The 24,507-nt window shown below is 37.9% G+C and overlaps 1 protein-coding gene across 32 annotated transcripts in view; it reads left to right on the top strand.

Annotated features, from left to right (window-relative positions):
• The window catches only part of RIMKLB (ribosomal modification protein rimK like family member B), a 135,080-nt gene that overhangs the window by 93,326 nt on the left and 17,247 nt on the right, over window positions 1-24,507 (top strand). For 25 of the 32 annotated variants that reach the window (XR_015164299.1, XR_015164295.1, XR_015164293.1 and 22 more), the window contains 2 exons: window positions 10,536-10,766; window positions 23,083-23,313. Coding sequence is in view for 12 of the 32 variants with exons in the window: in XM_086402056.1 (XP_086258182.1) it covers window positions 10,592-10,766; window positions 23,083-23,313 (406 nt within the window). In the remaining 20 variants the exon portion in view is untranslated. Of the gene's footprint in view, window positions 1-10,535; window positions 10,767-21,357; window positions 21,426-23,082; window positions 23,314-24,507 lie in introns of all 32 variants that reach the window. The other 7 variants (XR_015164303.1, XR_015164300.1, XR_015164302.1 and 4 more) reach the window with 1 other exon arrangement.

The raw sequence follows: 24,507 nt of genomic DNA, 5'->3' as shown, positions 1-24,507 counted from the left end.
TTTTTGAGGAACTGCCATACTGTTTTCCATAGCAGCTGCACTGTTTAACATTCCCACCAACAGTTTGCAAGGCTTCCAGTTTCTCCACATCCTCCCCAATACTTGTTATTTTCTGTTGTTATTATTCTTTTTTTCTTTTTGATAGTAACCATCCTGTGTGGGAGGTAGTTTCATGTTTTTGTTTGCATTTTCCTAGTGCTTAGTCATGCTGAACACTTTTTCTTATTCATGACGTTTTAACATCAGGTCATTTTTAGTTCTCTGAGGGCTCAGACTTCATTTCTTACCATGATTTTTAGTGTCTTCAGATAAAGTGCATAGTAGACACTCATTAATTAAATGTATTATGCAATTGAATGTTTACTTTTGTATATTTAGTAGTTTATCTTTTTTGACTATAAAGGAATCCCCAGATATCTTTGACATAAGTTAAACTTATTTCTTCCTCATGAAAAAGAGATAGTAAACAGTTTAAGGCTATGGCACTGGGCAGTCAAGGTCTTCTAACATGTAGCTGTGCTTTTTAGAGTTGACTTACTCCAAATGGATGTTAGAGATACATAACAACCATGGAGCAAGGATCAAGGAAGAGTACATCCCTTTAGTATGCTTCCTGGAAGTTGGAGTGCAATACTTTGACTCAGTGCTTTGATCATATTAAGTTGTTGAGAAAACCTAGGGAATACAAATAAAGGTTCTTAGTCCTATGGCACTTTGCTCAGCTAAATATCAGATACATTATTGCTGAGGAGTAAGTAGATAGTGGATATTGGGAAGCAAGTGGCAGTCTCTGCTATTGAGTATGTAGAATTTGAAGTGACTCTGGGCTCTTCCTCTTTCTAATTTAGACAAGTGACCTCTCTGCTAGTTTAGCTTCACCTGCCAAATGATGATAATAATGTGTCATGAGGATGGTTGTGAGGATTAAATGAGAAGATACAAATAAACTGTCTTAGCATTGTATTTGGTACATGTAATCACTCAAAAGTGAATTTATTTTCTTTATTTAAATTCCCTTCGATATCTTTAAGTATCAAAATAGTTCAGAGAAATTAAAAAACTTGAATCCTAATCTTGGATCTGCTATTGTGATATCTTGGGCAGGTCGTTCCTTTAAGATGGGATATGTTATGTCTGTGTTTCTCACGTAATTATGTACGGACTAAATGACATTCACATAATTGTGTGCAGATTAAATAACAAAATATAGGGACTTCCCTGGCAGTCCAGTGGTCAAGACTTACCCTTCCAGTGTAGGGGTGTATGTTTGATCCCTGGTGGAGAAGTTAAGCTCCCACATGTCTCTCCACCGAAAGACCAAAACATAAAACAGAAGCAATATTGTAGCAAATTTTCAATAAAGACTAAAAATAGTCCACAACAACAACAAAAATCTTTAAAAAAAAAAAAAAAAGGCAAAGTGGGAAATGTTTTGTGAACTATAAATGGAGAATGTTTTTAACCCCACTTGTATGCATTGTTTTGCTTTTGTCTTGCATATGTATAAAAAGGGGAATTTATAGATGCTTGTTTATATATTTCAAAGTGTTCCCTTTCTTTATTACCTTCATTGTTTTCTGTTTCTGTGTAGACAGTGTTTTACTGTTTTTCTTATGTCTTTTGATGGAGGGTCCCTATTGAGTCTGTACAGAAAAATGGCTGTCCTCTCAATTTTTCACCCCCCAAATCATGTATATACTTTTTTTAAAAAGGGGTATTACAGATTAAAGAGCTATATGGAGAGAGTATGAATGAATGTGTCATATAAAATTTGGAAAATTAGCTATTTGCTCTGTTTTTGAGGTATACGCTTTGAAGAATAATGAGGGGACTGTCATACTTTATATCACTGTAATCTTTGATTAATACCTAACCTCCTGCTCCTGCTTTCAAAGCATTTCAGTCTACCTTCAAGTTAATGTGCTAATGAAAATGGTGTCCAAACAGTGATACTATTGTTAAAGTGGCATCTTAACTAAAGGATGAGATTGTAGAGGAAGTATCTCTACAAGTTTCAAAGGGACAGTCGTTTTGTGGGTAATGGGGTAACAGGCGTATTTCAGAAAACTATATTTATTCATTGATTTGGCTGCCCTGGGTCTTAGTTGCGAAAGATGGCATCTTTAGTTGTGGCATGTGGGATTTAGTTCCTTGACCAGAGATTGAATCTGCGCCCCCTGCGTGGGGAGCACAGAGTCTTAGCCATTGGACCACCAGGGAAGCCCCCAACACTACTAACTGATTGTTTGAGACTCTTCTGAGATTTTCATTTTATCATTCATTTTCTTTTGTGGTTGTTGTTCAGTCTCTTGAGTCGTGTCTGACTCTTTCAGACCCCCTGGACTGCAGCACCAGGCTTCACTATCCTGGAGTTAGCTGAAATTCATGTCTGTTGAGTTGGTGATGCAGTCTGACCATCTCATCTTCTACCGCCCTCTTCTCCTTTTGCCTTCAATCCTTCCCATCATCAGGGTCTTTTCCAATGAGTTGGCTCTTTGCATCAGGGTAATAAAGTATTGGAGATTCAGCATTAGCATCAGTCCTTCCAATGAATATTCAGGTTGATTTTCTTTAGGATGGACTGGTTTGATCTCCTTGCTGTCCAAGGAACTCTCAAGAGTCTTCTCCAGCACCACAGTTTGAGAGCATCATTTCTTTGGTGCTCAACCTTCTTTGTGCTCCAACTTTCACATCCATACACGAATATTGAAAAGACCACAGTTTTGACTATTCAGACCTTTGTCAGCAAAGTGATGTCTCCGCTTTTTAATATGCCATCTAGGTTAGTTATAGCTTTTCTTCAAAGAAGCAAGCATCTTTTAACTTCATGGCTGCAGTCACCATCAGTTCAGTTCAGTCACTCAGTCTTGTCTGACTCTTTGTGACCCCATGGACTGCAGCATGCCAGGCCTTCCTGTACATCACCAACTCCTGGAGTTTTTTCAAACTCATGTCCATTGAGTCGGTGATGCTGTCCAACCATCTCATCCTCTGTCCTCCCTTTCACCTCACTCCTTCAATCTTTCCCAGCATCGGGGTCTTTTCAAATGAGTCAGTTCTTACCATCAGGTGGCCAAAGTATTGGAGTTTCAGCTTCAGCATCAGTCCTTCCAGTGAATATTCAGGACTGATTTCCTTTAGGATGGACTGGTTGGATCTCCTTGAAGTCCAAGGGACTCTCAAGAGTCTTCTCCAACACCACAGTTCAGAAGCATAAAGTCTTCAGTGCTCAGCTTTCTTTATAGTCCAAGTCTCACATCCATACATGACTATTGGAAAAACCATAGCTTTGGCTAGACAGACCTTTGTTGGCAAAGTAATGTCTCTGCTTTTTAATATGCTGTCTAGGTTGGTCATAACTTTTCTTCCAGGGAGCAAGTGTCTTTTAATTTCATGGCTGCAATCACCATCTGTAGTGATTTTGGAGCCCAGAAAAATAAAGTCGGTCACTGTTTCCATTGTTTCCCCATCTATTTGCCATGAAGTGATGGGACCAGATGCCATGATCTTGGTTTTCTGCATGTTGAATTTTCAGCCACCTTTTTCACTCTCTTTGACTTTCATCAAGAGGCTCTTTAGTTCTTCTTCGCTTTCTGCCATAAGGGTGGTGTCATCTGCATATCTGAGGTTATTGATATTTCTCCCAGCAATCTTGATTCCAGCTTGTGCTTCCTTCAACCCAGCGTTGTTCCATGTCCAGTTCTAACTGTTGCTTCCTGACCTGCATGCAGATTTCTCAAGATGCAGGTCAGGTGGTCTGGTATTCCCATCTCTTTGCGAATTTTCCACAGTTTATTGTGATCCGCACAGTCAAAGGCTTTGGCATAGTCAATAAAGCAGAAATAGATGTTTTTCTGGAACTCTCTTGCTTTTTCGATGATCCAGTGGATGTTGGCAATTTGGTCTCTGGTTCCTCTGCCTTTTCTGAAACCAGCTTGAACATCTGGAAGTTCACAGTTCACGTATTGCTGAAGCCTGGCTTGGAGAATTTTGAGCATTACTTTACTAATGTGTGAGATGAGTGCAATTGTGTGGTAGTTTGAGTATTCTTTGGCATTGCCTTTCTTTGGGATTGGAATGAAAACTGACCTTTGCCAGTCCTGTGGCCACTGCTGAGTTTTCCAAATTTGTTGGCATATTGAGTGCAGCACTTGCACAGCATCATCTTTTAGGATTTGAAATAGCTCAACTGGAATTCCATCACCTGCACTAGCTTTGTTCATAGTGATGCTTCCTAAGGCCCACTTGACTTCACATTGCAGGATGTCTGGCTCTAGGTGATTATCTGGATCGTGAAGATCTTTTTTGTATAGTTCTTCTGTGTATCCACCTCTTCTTAATATCTTCTTCTTTTAGGCCCATACTATTTCTGTCCTTTATTGTACCAATCTATGCATGAAATATTCCCTTGGTATCTCTAATTTTCTTGAAGAGATCTCTAGTCTTTCACATTCTATTGTTTTCGTCTATTTCTTTGCACTGATCATTGAAGAAGGCTATCTTATCTCTCCTTGCTATTCTTTGGAACTCTGCATTCACATGGGTATAGCTTTCCTTTTCTCCTTTGCTTTTTGCTTCTCTTCTTTTCACAGCTATTTGTAAGGCCTCCTCAGACAGCTATTTTGCTTTTTTGCATTTCTTTTTCTTGGGAGCGGTCTTGATCACTGCGTCCTGTACAATGTCACAAACCTCCGTCCATAGTTCTTTAGTCACTCTGTCTATCAGATCTAATCCTTTGAATCTATTCCTCACTTCCACTGTATAATCATAAGGGATTTGATTTAGGTCATACCTGAATGGTCAAGTGGTTTTCTCTACTTTCTTCAATTTAAGTCTGCAGTCACCATACACAGTGATTTTGGAACCCAAGAAAAGAAAGTCTGTCACTTTTTCCATTTTACACCCATCTGTTTGCCATGAAATGATGGGACTGGATGCCATGATCTTAGTTTTATGAATGTTGTGTTTTAAGCCAGGTTTTTCACTCTCCACTTTTACTGTCATCCAGGGGCTCTTTAGTTCTTTATTTTCTGTATCTTTAATAAATCGCACACTCCACCACCACATATACATACTAAAGTGTTTCTTCCTTTCTCTCATCCTTCTTAATGCTTTTGTCCCTCTGCCTCTTATTCCCACTCTTATTTGTAACAGTAATACAGTCCCACCTCTTATAGAGACCTTTGGATAAGACAAGGAAAGGGAAAAGGATAAATTTCATATATATTCCAAATTGTGTTTTGTTGGGCTTGGAGGGGAGGAGGGAAGCATTAGAATTTATTGAGAGAAAAGCATTGTTAATCAGATCATTGGTTAAAAACCTTAAGCATAAGAAAGTAGGTGTTAAAAGTTTTAATTGAAGTCAATATAGGTAGGTAGTATGATTTGGGTAGTATGATAGGCGGGTAGTATGATTTAGTAGGTTGTTGGGACTGAAAGAACATCTTTGGATATTCAGGCTATGCTGTTTAGTATCACTTAATAAAAAAAAAATAGGTGCATTTCTTAATTGTATTAATGTACATTTCTTAATCTGTAAATGGTTACTGTAATCAGTTCAGTTTAGTTGCTCAGTTGTGTCTGATTCTTTGGGATCCCATGGCCTGCAGCACGCCAGGCTTCTGTGTCCATCACCAACTCCCAACTCCCGGAGCTTGCTCAAACTCATGTCCATCGAATCGGTGATGCCATCCAACTATCTCATCCTCACTTGTCCCCTTCTCCTCCCACATTCAGTCTTTCCCAGCATCAGGGTCTTTTCAAATGAGTCAGTTCTTCCCATTAGGTGGCCAAAGTATAGGAGTTTCAGCTTCAGCATCAGTCCTTCCAGTGAATATTCAGGACTGATTTCATTTCGGATGGACTGGTTGGATCTCCTTGCAGTCCAAGGGACTCTCAAGAGTCATCTCCAACACCACAGTTCAGTAGCATCAATTCCTTGGCTCTCAGCTTGCTTTATAGTCCAACTCTCATATCATACATGACTACTGGAAAAACCATAGCTTTGACTAGTAATACCCAAGGTTTAATTTGAAGGTAGTGTTCATTTCAGAGAAGGCAGTGGCACCCCACTCCAGTACTCTTGCCTGGAAAATCCCATGGATGGAGGAGCCCAGTGGGCTGCAGTCCATGGGGTCTCGAAGAGTCAGACACGACTGAGCGACTTCACTTTCACTTTTCACTTTCATGCATTGGAGAAGGAAATGGCAACCCAATCCAGTGTTCTTGCCTGGAGAATCCCAGGAATGGGGGAGCCTGGTGCGCTCCCGTCTGTGGGGTCACACAGAGTCGGACACGACTGAATCGACTTAGCAGCAGCAGCAGTGTTCATTTAACTTTCAGTTTTAAAATAATTCATTATTCAATTTGGAGTTTGATAAGGCATGCCATTCAACATCTTTAAACATTGTGATTCTATTAGATCATCTGTTTATAATATATATCATCACACACACACACAGAGTTAACTCTTAAACAGCATGGTTTGGAACTGTGCAAATCCAGTGATTCAATAAATAGGTACTATAGTTCTTTGCTTGCTTAACTGAGGCAGTAGTGGGAGCACTGAGTTAGGGATGCCCATTAGGCACATTAAAAGATGATCTGAAATTCAGTTCAACTCCTGGTTGGAAAAATATATTTAGTAGGTCAATGATAGTAGTTGAAACTGGGCTGAGAATGACTTTTCTAGAGAAGGGAAAGAAAGATTTAAGAATGAAGCCCTGGGGATTATGTACAGGAGGAGAGCTGACAGGAGAAAAGAGTTAGAGAAGATAATAGGCAAAGACTGACTGTTCACACATTTGTTATTTGTGTGTATAAACCGGATCCAGCTCCTGTATTTCACATCCAGGACAGAATGATGTCATTGAAAGCACATCTGTAGTAATTGCCAAATGGAGTAAATCCTAGTTTTTATGTAAGTGTATATATGTTTTTTCCAACATTTTTTCCTTTTCTGTCTTTTTAGTCTGAGTTCATTTGATGTATCTTATCTGGAATAAAGAATTTTTCTAGTAGTAAAAAATGTCCTTAATATAATCAGATGGTAGACTGTGATTTTGCTTTTTCCTTAGCAGAATAATTACCATTGGGAAGAGGCCTCTCAAGAAAAATGAATGAAGAAGCATCTTAGGATTCTCATTTAATTAGCCTTGCCTGGACTATTGGAAGATAGCAGATAAAGATAAATTTGTGTGTTTATCCATAATTTTCACAGGAAAACTCTCTAATTTAAAATTTATAATAATATAATTTTATAATAATACAAAATTTTATAAATTTCTTCTATTTCAAAAACACTATTTTAGCATTCACTTAGGATCTGATATTTATATATCATTTTCCTTGGTACTTTTAGATGAAGAGGATGAGAGTTAGATCTGATTTTACATTCTAAGAGGAAAAATAAGCTCCTATGTGTATGTGGGCATTTGCAAATGCTGTGTTTATCTTACACTTTTGGAGAATAAACTCTTCTCATACAGATATGTTATTGGGTAGCCGGACTTACTCAGTTAAATGTCAGGGGAAAAGGGGGAAACCATTTTATTTTACAAGGGACCCTTTCTTGTCATTGATTGATTGATTGATTGCTATGTGGCACAGCTTGCAAGTTCTTAGTTACCAAACAAGGGATTCACTCCGTGCCCCCTGCAGTGGAAGCAGAGTCTTAACCACTGGACCGCCAGGGAATTCCCTCCTGTCTTTTAAAATAGTGAATATGATTTGAACTTCAAGGTAGTCCTTCTATTGCCATATTTTGGGCTCCTAGACTATGTAGATTTACGGTTATACTTTTGACTTTTTATCGTTTTCCTTCATGTTAAGAGGTTGGGAAAAAGGAAAAGTAGATGTTTTAAAATAATAGGGAAGGAGACACCAATCTATTGGTCTCTGGCCCGTAGGAATGTGTTGGTGGCCTCTCAGGCCAGGAGGGGCCATATGGGTGGGGACAGTTGGGGACACAGAGCCTGTGCCTTTGTGGTTGGCGTCTCACCTGCCTGTTTCCTGGGTTACACTGACACATGGTTAGATGTAGACTCCAATGGAACAGCCTGAAAAAGACCAACAGCCACTGTAGCAGCATCCCTGAGCACCAAGCCACTTACCTTCCTATGAAAACCGGAGTGGACCATTGGGCAAAGAAGAGGTTGTACCCTTTGACTCCCTGGCAATAAGTGGTCTCTGAAGATGACTAAGATTGTAGTAGGTAAAAATCTAGACAGGTGTCATTTGAAGATACCAACACCAATGGAACAGTAAGCTAAGGATGGTTAAGCACACTTTGCCTTTTATAACCTGGTGATGCCATTTACTTGGTGTACAGGAAGACTGAGTTGGAACACAGTGTTACCACATACCTTTGCAAAACTTTACAAAAAAACCACGGCATAACATAATATTCTGAAGATTTTTAAGTATTCCGCATGAAGATACATCAGTGCAGCACAGGCTGACAACCCCCATGTTGTCTGCCACTTAGGTGGGCTTTGAGGATCCATAGCCATTGACATCATCAATGTAGTCTCTACCTTCTTCTGCAGGGTAATAGCATTCTTCCAGTTCTACATTAGGGGGTTCAAGCACCCCTTCTTGAAAAGCTGGGGTCCAGTTGTGGCAATCTTTACTTCACCTCACCCTGACAGAGAGGGAACATCGTTTTCTTTCTTAGAACCCTGGGTGCAAGAGGATTTAGAGCCTCTTCATTAAAAAGAAAATGAAAAGAGATAGGGAGCCTAATCTGAGCATGTAGTTAGTTGTTGGTTGTGTACCAGCATAGAAACACCCAAACTTTACTACGTGAGGCTGTCAGAGCTGTGGCCATGAGGCCAGACAAAAGGTAGGCTCACAAGCACCATCTCTTAGGAGTCTGCAGACTGTATGAGACAGCAGTCTTGGGATGCCTTTTATTGTGTGATTATAGAATCATTGGAAGCATCGTGTATTACTCTTGTGGCCTGGGCATTTTCCTGAGAGCTGATTTTACCATAACTGCTTCCCACTTACCAGTGGCTACCACAGCCCCATCCTGATTTCTACTGGGGCCACAACTGAACTAGTAATGCAGGGCAGTTTCATGCAGTGAAATCAATCATAAAAACAGACAGTGGTCTAGACTTCAGCGTGAGTCGAGGCACAGAGATATTGAGTATTGGAAGTCAATGAGTGGGTGTTTCAAATGTTACCATTGTAAACACTTTAAGGGCATTTTTATATTAATAGTTTCCCTCTCATTGGAAACTGGGCATCTCTCTGGTGTGACTTGTGGAGCTTTTTCTTCTAAGTGAGACCTTTTCCAGTGGTCTGGAAGCCCACATTCCACATTCCTAGTGTGTAAATTGAGCTCTAAACCTCTTTCTTGTGCTTATTTACTGGTATCCAGTGATTGATCCCTTTGAGACGGTGGGTCCTGGGGCAGGTGGGTCAAGGTCTTGACAGAGTGGGTGGTGTGAGTGTTTTTTGTGTGTAAGCATATGGTAGTGCCTCTGTCCCTTGATGTTCTGCTCTTACTGTGTGCATCTGTGGAGCAGGCCCTTCTGGTTTAGACTGGCAAAAGCACACGAATGGTACCAGTTGCAGCTGCTATGAAGCAATCTATGTGTAGGGCCATTGCTTCCCCTTGTTCTTTCCTTTTGCATTAGTTTTGCCATGTCATGTGGAATAATACTAGAAATCTTTTATTTGTTAAAATCACCTATTAATGCTTGTTAGTAAAACTTGTAACTTTTTGCTACTTTTCATGAAAATGATTTCCAATTCTCTTACTCATGATATAAACTCTTGAGAAGTAGCACTCTCTTTTTTGGTGGCATTCTAGTAAACAAGCTATGTTTGTTTAATAAAAATTCTATTTAAAGATAGAATAAAAACATTGAGTAAGAGCATGCTGTCTCTTGACTGAAAAATAAATTTTACTGAAGAGCTTTGGCATTTATTTTGGTTATTTAAAAATTTTCCGCCACATTCATTCTCAAATTTTAATTTTGATTAAATGGTGATTGACATCAGTAGTGATGCTCATCTAGTAATATAGGTACTACCTTCTCATTTTTAAACATACCTATAAAGATGTTTATAATAAATTATACACGTGCTGTGTGTGCTTAGTCGTGTCCAACTCTGCAGCCCTGTGGACTGTAGCCCACCAAGCTCCTCTGTCCATGGGATTCTCCAGGCAAGAATACTGGAGTGGGCTGCCATGTCCTCTTCAAGGGTACCATCCCGACCCAGGGCGTAGAATCTGAGTCTCTTGTGTCTCCTGCATTGGCAGCCAGGTTCTTTACTACTAGCACTTCCTGGGAAGCCCAGCAAATTATACATACATGTATGGAATAAGGAAAGCAATTGAACAGTAACTGCACAAATGTACATTATTTCTTTGAGTTTGTAGTGATGGAAAAGATACAGGGATATAGTTTTTCCTATTTTTTTTATGGTTAGTATATAATTGTAGTGTTTATTTGTGTGTGTGAGAGGAAAAAAAATAAGATTTCTTGATTTACTTTGTATGTGTATTATTCTTTTCCATCTAGGAGGAGTCTATATTTAGGACGAAGTAATCCCAGGAAAGGAAGAACAGCAGATCAAGATGTGTAGCTCTGTGGCTGCCAAGTTGTGGTTCTTGACAGATCGTCGAATCAGGGAAGATTATCCCCAAAAAGAGATCTTACGAGCGTTAAAGGCCAAATGTTGTGAGGAGGAACTGGACTTTAGGGCTGTGGTGATGGATGAGTTGGTGCTAACAGTTGAACAAGGAAACCTGGGTAAGTCTATAGTTAAGTAACAGTTTGGATTTTTACCTAGAATTTGGTGATTCTTTTTGTTTTAGGAATAATTAGGTCAAAGGATCTGATAATAGGCTTTATCATTACTGAGTATCATCTAGTCTAAAAATCTAGTATATCTTACAGAAGAAATGAAAACAGCAGTATTTATTAAATCCCTCATTATATTATTTATTAAATAGTTGTGAGGGAAGTTAAAGATAACCTACTACTTTTTCCCCATTATTATTGTCCTCTAGTTTTTTAAAAGCCTTGTTTTTAAGATGCCTCTAAAGGAATCTGTACTCCAGTCAGGGGTCTGTCTAGTAAATTAATCAAAATCCATGTGCGATTCTTCTTTTCTTTTTTCTTTAGCAAATACTTTATATGTATAGTGTAAAATATTAATAGTATTTTTAGTGAATAAAAGTGTCTTAACTGATGAGTTTTTAAAAAAATATTTCTAATAGTTCATATTGTTTTCGGATTACAAGGGGAGGATATTTTGGAAATGTGTTGGAAATTCTTTGGGACTATCTTTCAGGACATCTTTCCTTTGGAAAAGTTAGGATTTGTTACAGCTAAATTGGTCACCTCTGTTAGGGAAAGGTGGTTACTGGTGGTGCTAGTGGTGAAGAATCTACTTGCCAATGCAGGAGATGCAGGAGAAGTGGTTTCAGTCCCTGGGTTGGGAATATCCCCTGAAGGAGGAAATGGCACCCAAGTCCAGTATTCTTGCCTGGCGAGTTACAGTCCATGGGGCCACAAAGAGTCCAGTTTGACTGAGCAACTGAGCTCGCACAATAGTAAAGCAAAGTACAGGTCTGCTATTGTAGGGTAGTTTCATTCATGAGCTAGTTAATAATAGATCCAGAATCTTGCCTGATTTATACCATGATCTCTTGGGTTTAAATAAGTAGAATCTTTTAGCAATCACTGTCTCTTTATCTCAGTCCTCTTAACATTTTTTATTGCATTCTCATTATCTTTCGGCAGTTATTGTTTCTGTACAAATAACTGCATTAGAAATATTTCTAAATTATTTCACTTGAATTAATAAGTAGTTATTACCTTTATAAGAAAAATGCATACCATGTTATTTTCAGTCCAGTTTTTTTTTTTTTTAATACATGTGCCCAGTTCCAGCACCTTACACAGATTCAGAAAAATCTGGGGTAGAGCGTGTGTTATTCGTTCATTAAATATTGAGTATCCACTTTGTGCTAGTTAATTGGTATGGCATGTAAAATTAGATATTAACATTCATCAGTTGATCACACAAATAAATGTAAAATTATTATGAAAGGAATTGGATGTCACTGCACCTTCCTGTACCTATAACAGATAGATTTCTCTTGAAATCTTTTATCTAGTATCTGTTACATGCTTTTACAACTTTATAATTGTAAGGCCCATACAACTGTTGTTGAAAATAAAAACTCAAGATACTTTATGTTAGAAGCATGTTCTTGAAGTCTGAGTGAGAAGAGATCTCAAGGACAGTGTGGTATTTAGCTCACTAAACACAACTTCCACAGGGTTCTGGTGTATGTTTCTGTGTTTTAAAGGTTGAAATACTAAAGGCTGCATTTCCAAGAGTCCCCTGTGTTCCTCATGTGACCTAGCTTCTGTCAAATAGGCACATTACAGAAAGATTTGGGAGGTTAGAAGATCACTATTTTTCAGAAGTTTCATAGGTTGAAAACCATTGTGCTTGGTTTTTTCTTAGGTGCCTAATGGACATTTTTACTTTGTTTTCAACTGTTTCCATGCCAGTCTGTCAAAACCGAATCCATGTTTTCCCCCTAAAACAGTCTTCTTATTTCAGTTTTTCTGTCTCTCTAACATTGCCTTTTGGCCTTTTAATCCATTCTTAAGAGCCATTTATACCACAAGATATTGTTGCTTTTTCCTTCTAAGCCACAACTATTCTAACTTCAACTTTTCACTGTCCTGGATCAGGGTCTTAGGGCCCAACATTTTCATGACACAACAGCCCCATATCTCTTTTTCACAGTCTTTCCTCTCCAGCCCTCTGTCATTCACAAATACTACCTTTATCATCTTAACATGATAAAACCTTGAGAAACTCTTGTTTCTTTATAACATTGAATCTAATTTTATATTAAAGACTTCATTGATGTACATCATATGAATCCAGGAATTCCTAGTTGGTTTTTTTTTTTTTTTTCACATTTTGAATATTTTTTAATTATTTAAATTTCGTACCATCTTATAAGGAAGGTAATAGTATCATTTTATAGATGAGGAAACAGATGAGGAATTAAGTGGAGAAATAATAACTTTAAAAAAGAAATAATAATAAACACTATTTATATACCTTTATTGAGAGATTTATTTTTGCATACTACTTTGAGTTAACTGACAAATGTCCTGTCTTTTTACTTTGCAGCTCATAAACTCATTCAGTGTTTGCTTTTCTGTGAATGCGTCTTTTTTGAATTAGAATTTTGCTGGGAGTCTTAGTTGGCAGTTTTTTCTTTTAGCAGTTGGAAGATACTAACTTCCTATCTTCTGGCCTCCAAAGTTTCTGATGAGAAATCTGCCAGTGATTTTATTGAGGATCCATAGAATGTGGTGATTTGCTTCTCTCTCGCTTTTTTCAAAGTTTTCTTTGTCTTTTGAAAGATTGATTATAGTGCATTTCACCATGTGTCTGTCAAAAGGTGGAGATTGTTGAGCTTCTTGAATGTTTATATTCATGTCTTTCATCCAATTTGAGAAGTTTTCAGCCGCTATTTTTTCAAATATGATCCTCCCCACAGTCTTCCTGGGAGTCCAACAATGCATAAGTTTACTGATTGTTCTGTCTGCTCAAATCCAGTTTGAATTCCTTTATGTCAATTTCATTTCTGTTATTGTTCTTTTCAGCTCCAGAATTACTTATTGGTTTCTTTTTATGTGTTCTGTCTGCTGATATTAACATTTTGTTCACACATTGTTTCCTTGCCTTTTTTCATTCTTTGAGTATCTTTAAGGTAGTTTCCCCCCTTAAAAAATTTTTTTTATTAGGTATGCTGCTGCTGCTAAGTTGCTTCAGTCGTGTCTGAGTCCATAGACGGCAGCCCACCAGGCTCCGCCGTCCCTGGGGTTCTCCAGGCAAGAACAGTGGAGTGGGTTGCCATTTCCTTCTCTAGTGCATGAAAGTGAAAAGTGAAAGTAAAGTCGCCCAGTTGTGTCCGACTCTTAGCAACCCCATGGACTGCAGCCTACCAGGCTCCTCCGTCCATGGGATTTTCATAGTTGATTTATAATGTTGAGTTAGTTTCAGGTATACAGCAAAGTGAATCAGTTATATTATATATAAATATATCTGCTCCAAATTTATCTCCACCGCCCCCCATAGTTTCTTTTAATGTCATTGTCATGCTCAGTTACTCAGTCATGTCCAACTCTTTGCAACCCCATGGGCTGTAGCCTGCCTGACACCTCTGTCCATGGGATTCTCCAGGCAAGAATACTGGAGTGAGTTGCCATGCCCTCCTCTAGGGAATCTTCTTGACCCAGAGATCAAACCCAAGTCTTTTATGTCTCCTGCATTGACAGGTGAGTTCTTTACCACTAGCACTACCTGGGAAGCCCAGTGGAGGGAATGGTATAACAAAAAGTACTATGGCCTCTTTGTCTGCACCTCTGTGATCAGAAGCTGCATCCAGCCATCAGAGCAGAGATCCCAGATATTTTGAGGGCAGGTCATTGTACCCACCCTGACTCCTGCAGGGTGTATCAGCTGCTCCAGAACCAAGTGCACAGTATGGCTAGAGAATGGGGGATGAGTAGTTGCTGCTGTTCTGAAATTGATCAAAATTTAACTGCGTTTATGATCCCAGTCTTTTTCTGAAAGTTGTGGTCCTTCAGCAAATTGACGAGGGGTTGTCTAGATGACAAGACAGAGTCCTGATGCTTCCTCCTCCTTTATCTTCCCAGAATCCTCTCTATACTTATTTTTGATTGAGGTGTATCTTCTTGTTTTGTTGTTTTATATTTTGGGAACAAGTATCTTATAGGATTATGTGTACCATGAATATCTTTTATCTGTGGCTTGCTTTTTTCACTCTGTTAATGACGTCTTCTGGTCAGTAAAAGTTTCGAATTAAGTACAGTTTATATTTTTCCTTTTTTGATTAGTGCCTTTTGTGTTGCAGTTAAGAAAATTGTGGGTGCCCAAGCATCTTTATTTTATAATACATGCTGAAAATCTATTTGATAAAACACAGTATTATTAGGTGAAATTATTGTTAAGAAAAGGGCATTATATATAGTGTGGTACCATTTTCTAAGGATATGTGAGTGTTAACTTTTGCTGGTTTAAGAAATAATTAATAAAAGGATAAACTATAATTTTCTAAGTATGGGCTTCCAAGGTGGCTCAGTGGTAAAAAATCCGCCTGCCAATGCAGGATATGCGGGTTTGATCCCTGGGTCAGGAAGATCCCCTGGAGAAGGAAATGGCAACCTACCCCAGTACTCTTGCCTGGAAAATCCCATGAAGAGAGGAGTCTGGTGGACTGTAGTTCATAGAATCACAAAGAGTTGGATGTGACTTAGAGATTAAACAACAAGAACAACGATGATTACCTTTAGGGAAAGGGAAAGGATCAAGAGGACAGGGATGAGCAAGACTACTCTGACAAGTTTGGGCATGTATTGATAATTGTTGAAACCAGGTGATAGTACATTGGATTTATTATATTTTTATTTTCTATTTAGAATTTTCCTTAATAAAAAGTTGAAATGTTGGACCTGATGAAAGTTTGTTTGACTCAAGGATAGAAGGAGTAATTTTGGAATTTAGTTATTTTTGGTGTGGCACCTTGTTGAGTTTATAGGTTGTTGTACTTGCTTCCTGGATTCCCAGAATGGCCCTGGTGTTTTTTTTTACCCTGGTTTTTACATCTTTTTTTTTTTTTTCCAATTCTGTGCATGATCCTATATACATCCATTATTATTTTTCCTGCTCAAGTTAACTAGAGATATTTTAATTGCTTACAAATCAAATAAACTTCCCCAACACAAAAATTAATTCCAGAGAGCATGTTGCCAACAATAGACCTTCAGAGACTTGGTTACTTGGCATAGATAGGGCAGAAATCAATTAATACTACCTTTCCAGAATGGGATTCTAATAACCCAAGGCACACAGTGATGAAACTGGAGATTAAGTAATTACTTTTATTCACTTGGAACCATGGCCTCTTGATAAAAGGAGAGTGAAAAAGTTGGCTTAAAACATGCAGAAAACCAAGATCTTGGCATCTGGTCCCGTCACTTCATGGCAAATAGATGGGGAAGCAATGGAATCAGTGACAGACTTTATCTTTTTTGGGCTCCAAAATCACTGCAGATGGTGACTCTAGCCATGAAATTTAAAAACGCATGCTCCTTGGAAGAAACGTTACGACCAACCTAGACAGCATATTAAAAAGCAGAGACATTACTTGGCCATCAAAGGTCCGTCTAGTCAAAGCTGTGGTTTTTCCAGTAGTCGTGTATGGATGTGAGAGTTGGACTATAAGGAAAGCTGAGCACCGAAGAATTTATGCTATTGAACTGTGGTGTTGGAGAAGACTCTTGAAAGTCCCTTGGACTGCAAGGAGAACAAACCAGTCAATCCTAAGGAAGTCAGTCCTGAACATTCACTGGAAGGACTGATGCTGAAGCTCAAATTCCAATACTTTGGCCACCTGATGGGAAGAACTGACTCATTTGAAAAGACCCTGATGCTGGGAAAGATTGAAGGCAGAAGGAGAAGGGGACGACAGAGGATGAGATGGTTAGATGGCATCACTTACTCAATGGACATGAGTTTGAGTCAACTCCGGGAGTTGGTGATGGACAGGGAAGCCTGGTGTGCTGCAGTCCATGGGGTCACAAAGAGTCGGACACGACTGAATGACTGAACGAAACTGATTCAAGTGTCTGTTGAAGATAAACCTTTGCAGTCTGTTAGATACTGCTGCAGAAAACTTTCAGTTTAAAAATTATATTTCTTTTTACAAACACGTTAGTTTTCTAGGAACCTACTTTTATCTTGGCCATTCTTTTCTTTAGATTTTTAGTTATTGTTAGTTACTCAGTCGTGTCCGACTCTCTGCAACCCCATGAACTGTAGCCCAACAGGCTCCTCCGTCCCTCGAATTCTCCAGGCAGGAGTTGGAGTGGGTAGCCATTTCCTTCAGGGGATCCTCCCAACCCCAGGGATCAAACCCAGGACTTCTGCATCGCAGGCAGATTCTTTACTGTCTGAGCCGCCAGAGAAGCCCCCTAAAAAAGCCTGTTTCTGCCTGGCTTCAAATTGAGGACCTTTTAGGTGTGAGGTGAATGTGATAACCACTCCATTATGGAAGCACAGTTATTTTGCTGAACCTCGCCACATGCGGGACCTTAGCTCCCTGACCAGGGAATTTGCTTTTAGTTCATTAATTTCTGTTCTTCCTTTTTCTTAGATGTTAATGATTTGATTTAATCTGGTGTTTTAGTTATTTACATCTTGTTTTAGGCAGTATGTCTTCAGACATTACATAAAACACATGCTCTGTGTCTTAAAAAATGGTGAGAGGAATTTCTCTGGTGGTTCGGTGGTTAAAACTCCAGTGCATGGGGCAAAAGTTTGATCCTTGTTTGGAGAACTGAGTAAGATTCCACATGCTGAGCTGTGTGTCCCGCCCCTTCCATGGTGAGACAAGTTCAAATTTCAATATAATGAGTATCTACTATATTCCAGATAGTGCTGGGGGATATAGCTTTGAACAAGGTAGTATTTCTTACTCTAATGGAAATTTCTTGTTATTTTGACTCTCAGTCTCCTTTGTGCAAAAGAGGAAGATGGATAGCAGAGATGATTAAAAATTATTAAGTGCTTATTATTTGCCGGGCACTTCCAAACTAATGTTAACAAAGTTAATTCTCATCACAACTTTATAAAGGAATTACTTCTACTATTCTTATTTTAAAGAACCTGTGGCACAGAGAGGTTCAGTAACTAGCCTGGGGTTACACAGTGGAGAAACAGTAGAGCTTGGATTTGAATCAGATATGGGGTCGTTGTTGCAATAGGTCTGTTCACTTTCTGTGTTTGCCTTTGCTGTCCTTTCATTATCTACCTTTGATAATGAATGAAGAACCTTAATTTACTTACCCTGTTGGTTTCTTCAGAGTTTTCTGTATTCGGTGAGTTTAACACTGTTTCCTTCTTTGCAATTTATTATTCTATAGCTTTAAATTTTATTTAAGGTTATATAAATATATATTTATATTTTGAATTTTACATAAAAAAGTTCTAGATATCATGTAGTTATGTCACCTGCTCTACTTTGCCAAAGTAGGTTGGAACAGACTTATATAGTTGACTTTAACCTGGAGCTGTTAAAAAGTTTACTCTTTTTCAAAGTAGAAAGTGAGACTTGACATTTAAAGGACACCACAAAGATACCTTGCTTCCCCTCTCGCCTTGTCATTACTAGTCTGTTGCTGGAAAACTGCAGTAAATTTTTATGACTGGCTTCATTAATAATGACTAAAATGATACACTTCCCCACTTTTCTTTTCTCTCCATATGTATCTTTAACTATTTCAGAGTAGATTGCTATCTTATGGGGGGAAGAAAATGTATAGAGATAGTATTTCATACTTGGATAATAGTAAGGGAAAAAATTTCATAAAACTTTTCATGCTAAATGAGAAAAATATATTTATATCTTTTTGCTTCCAATACTGAGACCTTATGCATCAAGTATTAAGTAAACCAAGTTTGCTTGGGAGCTGAATACAAAAGGGGATAATCAAGTTCCCAAGATATATTACTAGTAACAATTAACACATGTGCCATCAGGCTACCTCATCCTACCACTGTAAACTATAGAAAAGGTAAAGAGAATGTACTCTTAACATGCTGAGCTCAAATACCAGCATTTATAAAATGTAAGGAGTTTAATTAGAAGTATTTAGTGGCATCACATTTTTCGGTGTTTGTTATATCTTACCTCCTTTTGGGGATAGAGTTGGTTATCTTCACTCCAGATTCTATAGTTTTTAAAGGCACTTAGAGCAGAAGCTAGCCAGTCATTGCCTTCAATAAAAGATGTCTTTAAAATTAACAGTCATAATCTGAATGCTTGTTTGTTTGCTTTCTACTTTCCTCATCTCTTTCTCCTTTTCTCTCTCTCCCTCTCCCTTTTTTTCAGACACATGACTGTCAGCAGTGCTCAGTGATAATGAGGCACACTGTTAAAGTAGTCCCCTTTTGTTTCTTTCTGGACCACTGATGAGGGACCTGGGAAAGAAATGTTACTGGTTCCTAGTCATTCTCCAAAGAGGACATCTTTGGAGAAAATTTGTTTTTGCTATCTGGGATTAAAAGTGAGACAAGTCTTAGAAACAAATTTGAGGGGGAAAAGGATTGCTGAGGATATTAAAGAGGGATGGTTTGATAGGAAACATAAAATTTATTTTGATGGGAAGCAGGTGAGCAGATAGGAAACACATATATATTCTCAAAAGAATGGATTCTTACATTATGCCTGGTTTTTTGATACTTGATAATTTCTAGATGTGTGAGTTATAACCCAGCCTTAATAAAGACTTTTTAAGTATTTTGTATAACTCTTGAGAATTGTTTGACCCTTGGTACTACAGATTTTCATTACTAATCGCCCTATTCTCAAAATTTGGGCAATTATTTCTTTCTACATTTTTGGGACCTGTGGGACAAATAAGCCAGTGATTTTTTATTTTTTATTTTTTTACTTTAAGTTTAAGAAGACCTTTCTGATGTGGAGATAGACCTACATTTATGATGGGCAGCAGTCCAATGTGACCAAAGCCCTCTTGCTGCAGTCTTTTTTTTTTAATGTCCTATTTAAAATATTGAAAAATAGATTTACAATGAGTTGAGTATTTTAAAGCATTTAGAATTATGTGGTCTTTTTTTTTTTTTTTTAAGATTTTACATGTGGTGAATTTAATAGCTTTGTCAGTTAAGTAATGGATTAGTATTCTAGGTTACTGACCTAAACAACTGAATGTGAATTTAGCAGGGTGTAGGGAGTGCTCAGAAGTTATGACTCTGTTATCCTGCCTACTTGCTATTTCCAGGTAGAACTCACAGCCTGAAAAAGAATATGTTAGATTTCTGGTCCAAAATTTGTTTTCGACTACCCCTTCCATTCATGGAAGCCCTTTCAGGCTGTCTAGTGTTGTCATAATTCATCTGTCTTAAATCTTTGAGTGCTTCCTTGATTTTTGGCACAGAGATTATGTGGCTTTTAAATCATGTACAAATAGCACCTTCACTTCCAGTTAAAATACTTAATTATGTCAGCTTTAAAAGATTCCTGAAATCCTGATGAATACTCTTGAACTCTAAAGGATGGAAGAAAAAGAAATGCCAGTCAGCAGGGAGCCTATCAGTTGTCTGTTTCTTATTCCCTGAGGATAAAAACACTTAATACTTGATCATATAGCCAAACTAGACTCAAAAAGCACAGGTGTAGTGAGATTTCCCACTTAATTACTGGCAAGGAGATTAATATCCCAAAGGAATCTTTCTACTAGGAGAATAATTATCCCTTAGCACCTTCTCACTTTGCCGCGACAAAGCAGCAGCCTTTTAATACATAATATACTTTATACAAAAAATACAGGAACAGAAATTTTTCCCAGCCCCATTGCTATTCTAAGGTTAACTCATTACTGACTTTTGATGTTTAATCATACACTTAATCCAAAACTTACATCTAAAATATTTATATTGAAATCTCTATTGCAGTACAAAGCAAAGTTATATGAATAGCATCATAAGTTACCATTTAAGATGATAAGCAAAAAAGAAGTGGAATTGAAAGCAGAACTGACTGGTGGCACATTCATTTGGAATGAATAGCTGTGGCCATAATAAGTAGAGTGCAATTGTACCTGTGTATCATGAATAACAGAGATCTAAGGACAAGAGTCGTTTGCCCTGTATTTCAGTTTCGTAAGCTCTACATCAAAGATAAGTTGTATTTACTAAAAATACCCAAGAGATCAGTAGTACTTTGCCTTTTTTGGGGATTCACATTCATCTGTACCTGCCCCTGTGTTTCTGGGTAGCCTCAGATCACCTTCTGCTTGCCTGGAGTAATAAAGTGTTTTTGTCACAGGAGGCACTGAATTTCTTTCCATCCTCAGTAATAGCCATTATAGTGTACTATGCAGATCTGACTGCTTTGGGTAAAGTACTCCCGTATTCCCAGTTTTTTTTGGCAGCAGACTTAGAGTGAAATACTTCCATTACCTTTAATCCTGTCTTAAAAGTAGCAAAAACTCCAGTTTAGGGAAATGAGAAGATGAATTTTCTCTTGACAATTAAAGTATCTTTTTTCTGCTCACTCTTCTTTTTACCTTTCATGTAACAAATTTGATTATTTTCTTCTGGTAACACCGACTTTTCTTATTTTTCATAATAATACTTAAGACTAGATTTTTTGACTTTTTTGACTGATTTTTCTTCAGATTTTTGCTTCCTTCTTGTTGCTGAGATTCATCAGGTCTTGGTCCTAGGAATTTCCATTTTTTCTTTTTCGTTTTTCAGCCTATATGTCCCTATTTCTTAAGTCTTCGGCTGATTCCTGTAGGTGCACATTCAACCCCACCTACCAGGTATGAATTCTGTATACATATGTGTATAGTTCCTATCCATACTTCAACTATTACAGAATAGTTCTACTTTGATGTCTTTATGTTATCACCAAGATCATATCTATGATCCAGAGTCAGCATCTTCTGCCCTAAACCAGATTCCCTTTTCACCTTTTTTCCATTCATTTGGTCACTAGGCTTTTTTCTGATTTCAAGGAAAATGCTGTTTAGATCTTGCCTGTTGAGGCAAGTCAGCACAAAAGCCAAAGAAATGAGAAAATGCAGGATTGCAGAAATCTGCTGCTGCTAATCTCTAGCAGCATGATTATGAGGAGAACGCCTGGAGCCATTGGCCAAAAACCTCACATCTGCTGATGACCACAGCGCTACCCATAGCTGCCCCCAGAGAATAATGACTTCTACTTTGACCTTTAAAATTGTGTGTAATTATCTTTCACTGGTGAATTTTCCAAATTGGAATCCTGCTGGTAAGGGGGTCTGGGAAGTGTGTCTAGCCACTGCCATACAGGAAAGGATTAAAAGATAGGGATGTATCAACAGGCAATATCAAGCTCAGTTCCCTTATCAGAACAGATATAGTCTCTTTGACTCAGAATTGTGGATCCCGCAGTTTCACTTCTGAATATTACTTAAAGGAAACAAAATCACTATCTTGAAGATTTATCTGTTACCCCCATGCTCATAGCAGCATTATTCATAATAGTTAGACATAGAAACAAACTTAATGTCCATTGACAAATCAGATGAGTGTATAAAGAAAATATGTTGTACACACACACTCTCCCTATAAAAGTCTTGGGTATGTAATATGTAGCATGGTGATTCCTGGTAGCTGATATACCTTATTTACCAATCTTCCCAACTTCTAGAAGAACCTGACACATAGTAATTAATATTTATTGAATGGATATCCATGAGTAAGGGGTTGATTATATGGTGTATCTTAAAGTATAATTCCACTGAGCCCAATAAAGCTATATTTACATTGGCTTAGATGTCTGGTATAATTTTACATGATGAAAGAAAGTGTCACAAAATGATACAAACAAAATATTTGTCAAAATTACCTCCGTATTTTTCTTTACTTAGTTAACATTAGGGGAAATACTAATAATAACCTGGGATGTTGGATGGGATAAATGTGTTACATTTTTATATTTTAATGTTTTAATAAGTGTATATATTTTAATGAATATAGGTTTTAAGAAGCAACTCGAGTACCTTGTTCCATTATTTGGGACCTTTTCAAAAATAGAATGGTACTGGATAAAACTGAAGAAACTGCTCTTTTAAATACTAAAAGCATATGTAAACACAAAGTTATTTGCTTTTTGAAAGCAAATCTGGACATGTTTCTGTCTTCATAGAGATAAAAAAGACTGTCATAAATCTCTTCATAGAGTCTTTTTAATGAATACATAATATTTCATTGTATTGGCATATACCAGAATTTATTTACCCAGTACATAAATTCTTCTCATTAATTTCTTTTTCTTACAAAAGAAAATCATTTAGGGAGGAATGTGTCTCTGTCTCAGTAAAATGTTAGCAGAATAGTAGATTTAGTTTTGAGACCTGAATTTTGGTATGTATCTATTTCTCTGTTTTATTGTATATTCTCCTTTGATGGTTTTGGTTTTATCCCTGTGTATTTCAGGTCTGCGTATCAATGGAGAACTAATCACTGCCTACCCGCAGGTGGTGGTAGTGAGAGTACCAACCCCTTGGGTGCAGAGTGACAGTGACATCACTGTTTTGCGCCATCTAGAGAAGATGGGATGCAGGCTGATGAACCGACCTCAAGCCATCCTGAACTGTGTTAATAAGTTCTGGACGTTTCAAGAATTGGCAGGTCATGGTGTTCCTCTGCCAGATACTTTTTCTTATGGTGAGTTTACTAATAAGACTTTATTGCCTCAGTTTTAGAGCACTGATAATATTGAAAGCCCTACTAAACTGATAGGGTTATGTGATACAAGGAAATTTGTGAACATGAAAGAACTTCTTATAGAAATGACTTTAAGTTTTAACAAACTAGGCAGTAGAATTATGAGACTTATCTTTGGTATGGAGAAGGAAATGGCAACCTACTCCAGTACTATTACCTGGAAAATTCCATGGATGGAGGAGCCTGGTAGGGGGTCACAAGGTCGGATACGACTGAGTGACTTCACTTCACTTCACTTATTTGGTTTAGGTAGAATGGACTTATCAAACTCTTTCTGTAAAGGGTCAAATAGTGAATATATTTGGCTTTCCAGGCCATATGTTCTCTTTTGTGACTCTCAGTAAAGCTGTTGTATTGTGAAAGCTGCTGCTGCTGTTTTTTGTTTAGTTGCTAGGTCGTGTCTGACTTTTTTGTGACCGTATGGACTATAGCCTGCCAGGCCCCTCCTGTCCATGGGATTTCCCAGGCAAGAATACTAGAGTGGGTTGCCATCTCCTTCTCCAGGGGATCTGTTGACCCAGGGATCGAACCCATATCTCTTACATTGGCAGGCGGGTTCTTTTACCACTGAGCCATCAGGGAACCCTGAAAGCTGCAGTAGACGAAGCTTAAACAGTAAACGTGGCTATTTTGTAGTAAAACTTTATTACAAAAAGGCTATGAGCCAAATCTGTCCTCAGTTTGACAAGCCCTGAGGTAAAAGAATCTGATAATCGCTCTATAGTTTCTGATTATCTTCATTACCATTTTCATGTTAATGCTTCATAAATATTTTCATATTTTGAAAAAAATGAAAGAAAATGACACTAGATATGCTTTAAACCATTGCTTCTGAAGTCGTCTGTGGGAGAGGACCATTTTTATATTTTTAAAAAAATTTACTGTGGTTTTTAATACTATAGTGCTCTAAAACCAATTTACAGTATGCATAAAGTACTGTAAAAATATCAGAACAATGCCAAATTGTTTTCTTGTGTTTACTCTTCTTATATTTTTCTGGACACATATCAGTAGCAAAGAAGTCACAGAGGCAGGGGTTCCTGGACCACACTTGATGAAGTAGCACTGTTATAAACGTTGTTGTGTTAATATATTCCTGACTTTCCAGTTCTTCTAGTTTGGAAAGAATCAGGC

The sequence above is a fragment of the Bos grunniens genome, chromosome 5 (assembly GCF_055505025.1).
Source record: "Bos grunniens cultivar Pamir isolate PY7600 chromosome 5, Bosgru_T2T1.0, whole genome shotgun sequence".
NCBI lineage: Eukaryota > Metazoa > Chordata > Mammalia > Artiodactyla > Bovidae > Bos > Bos grunniens.
Note: the sequence above shows the minus strand (reverse complement) of the source record. Positions and strands in the feature narration are given on the sequence as shown.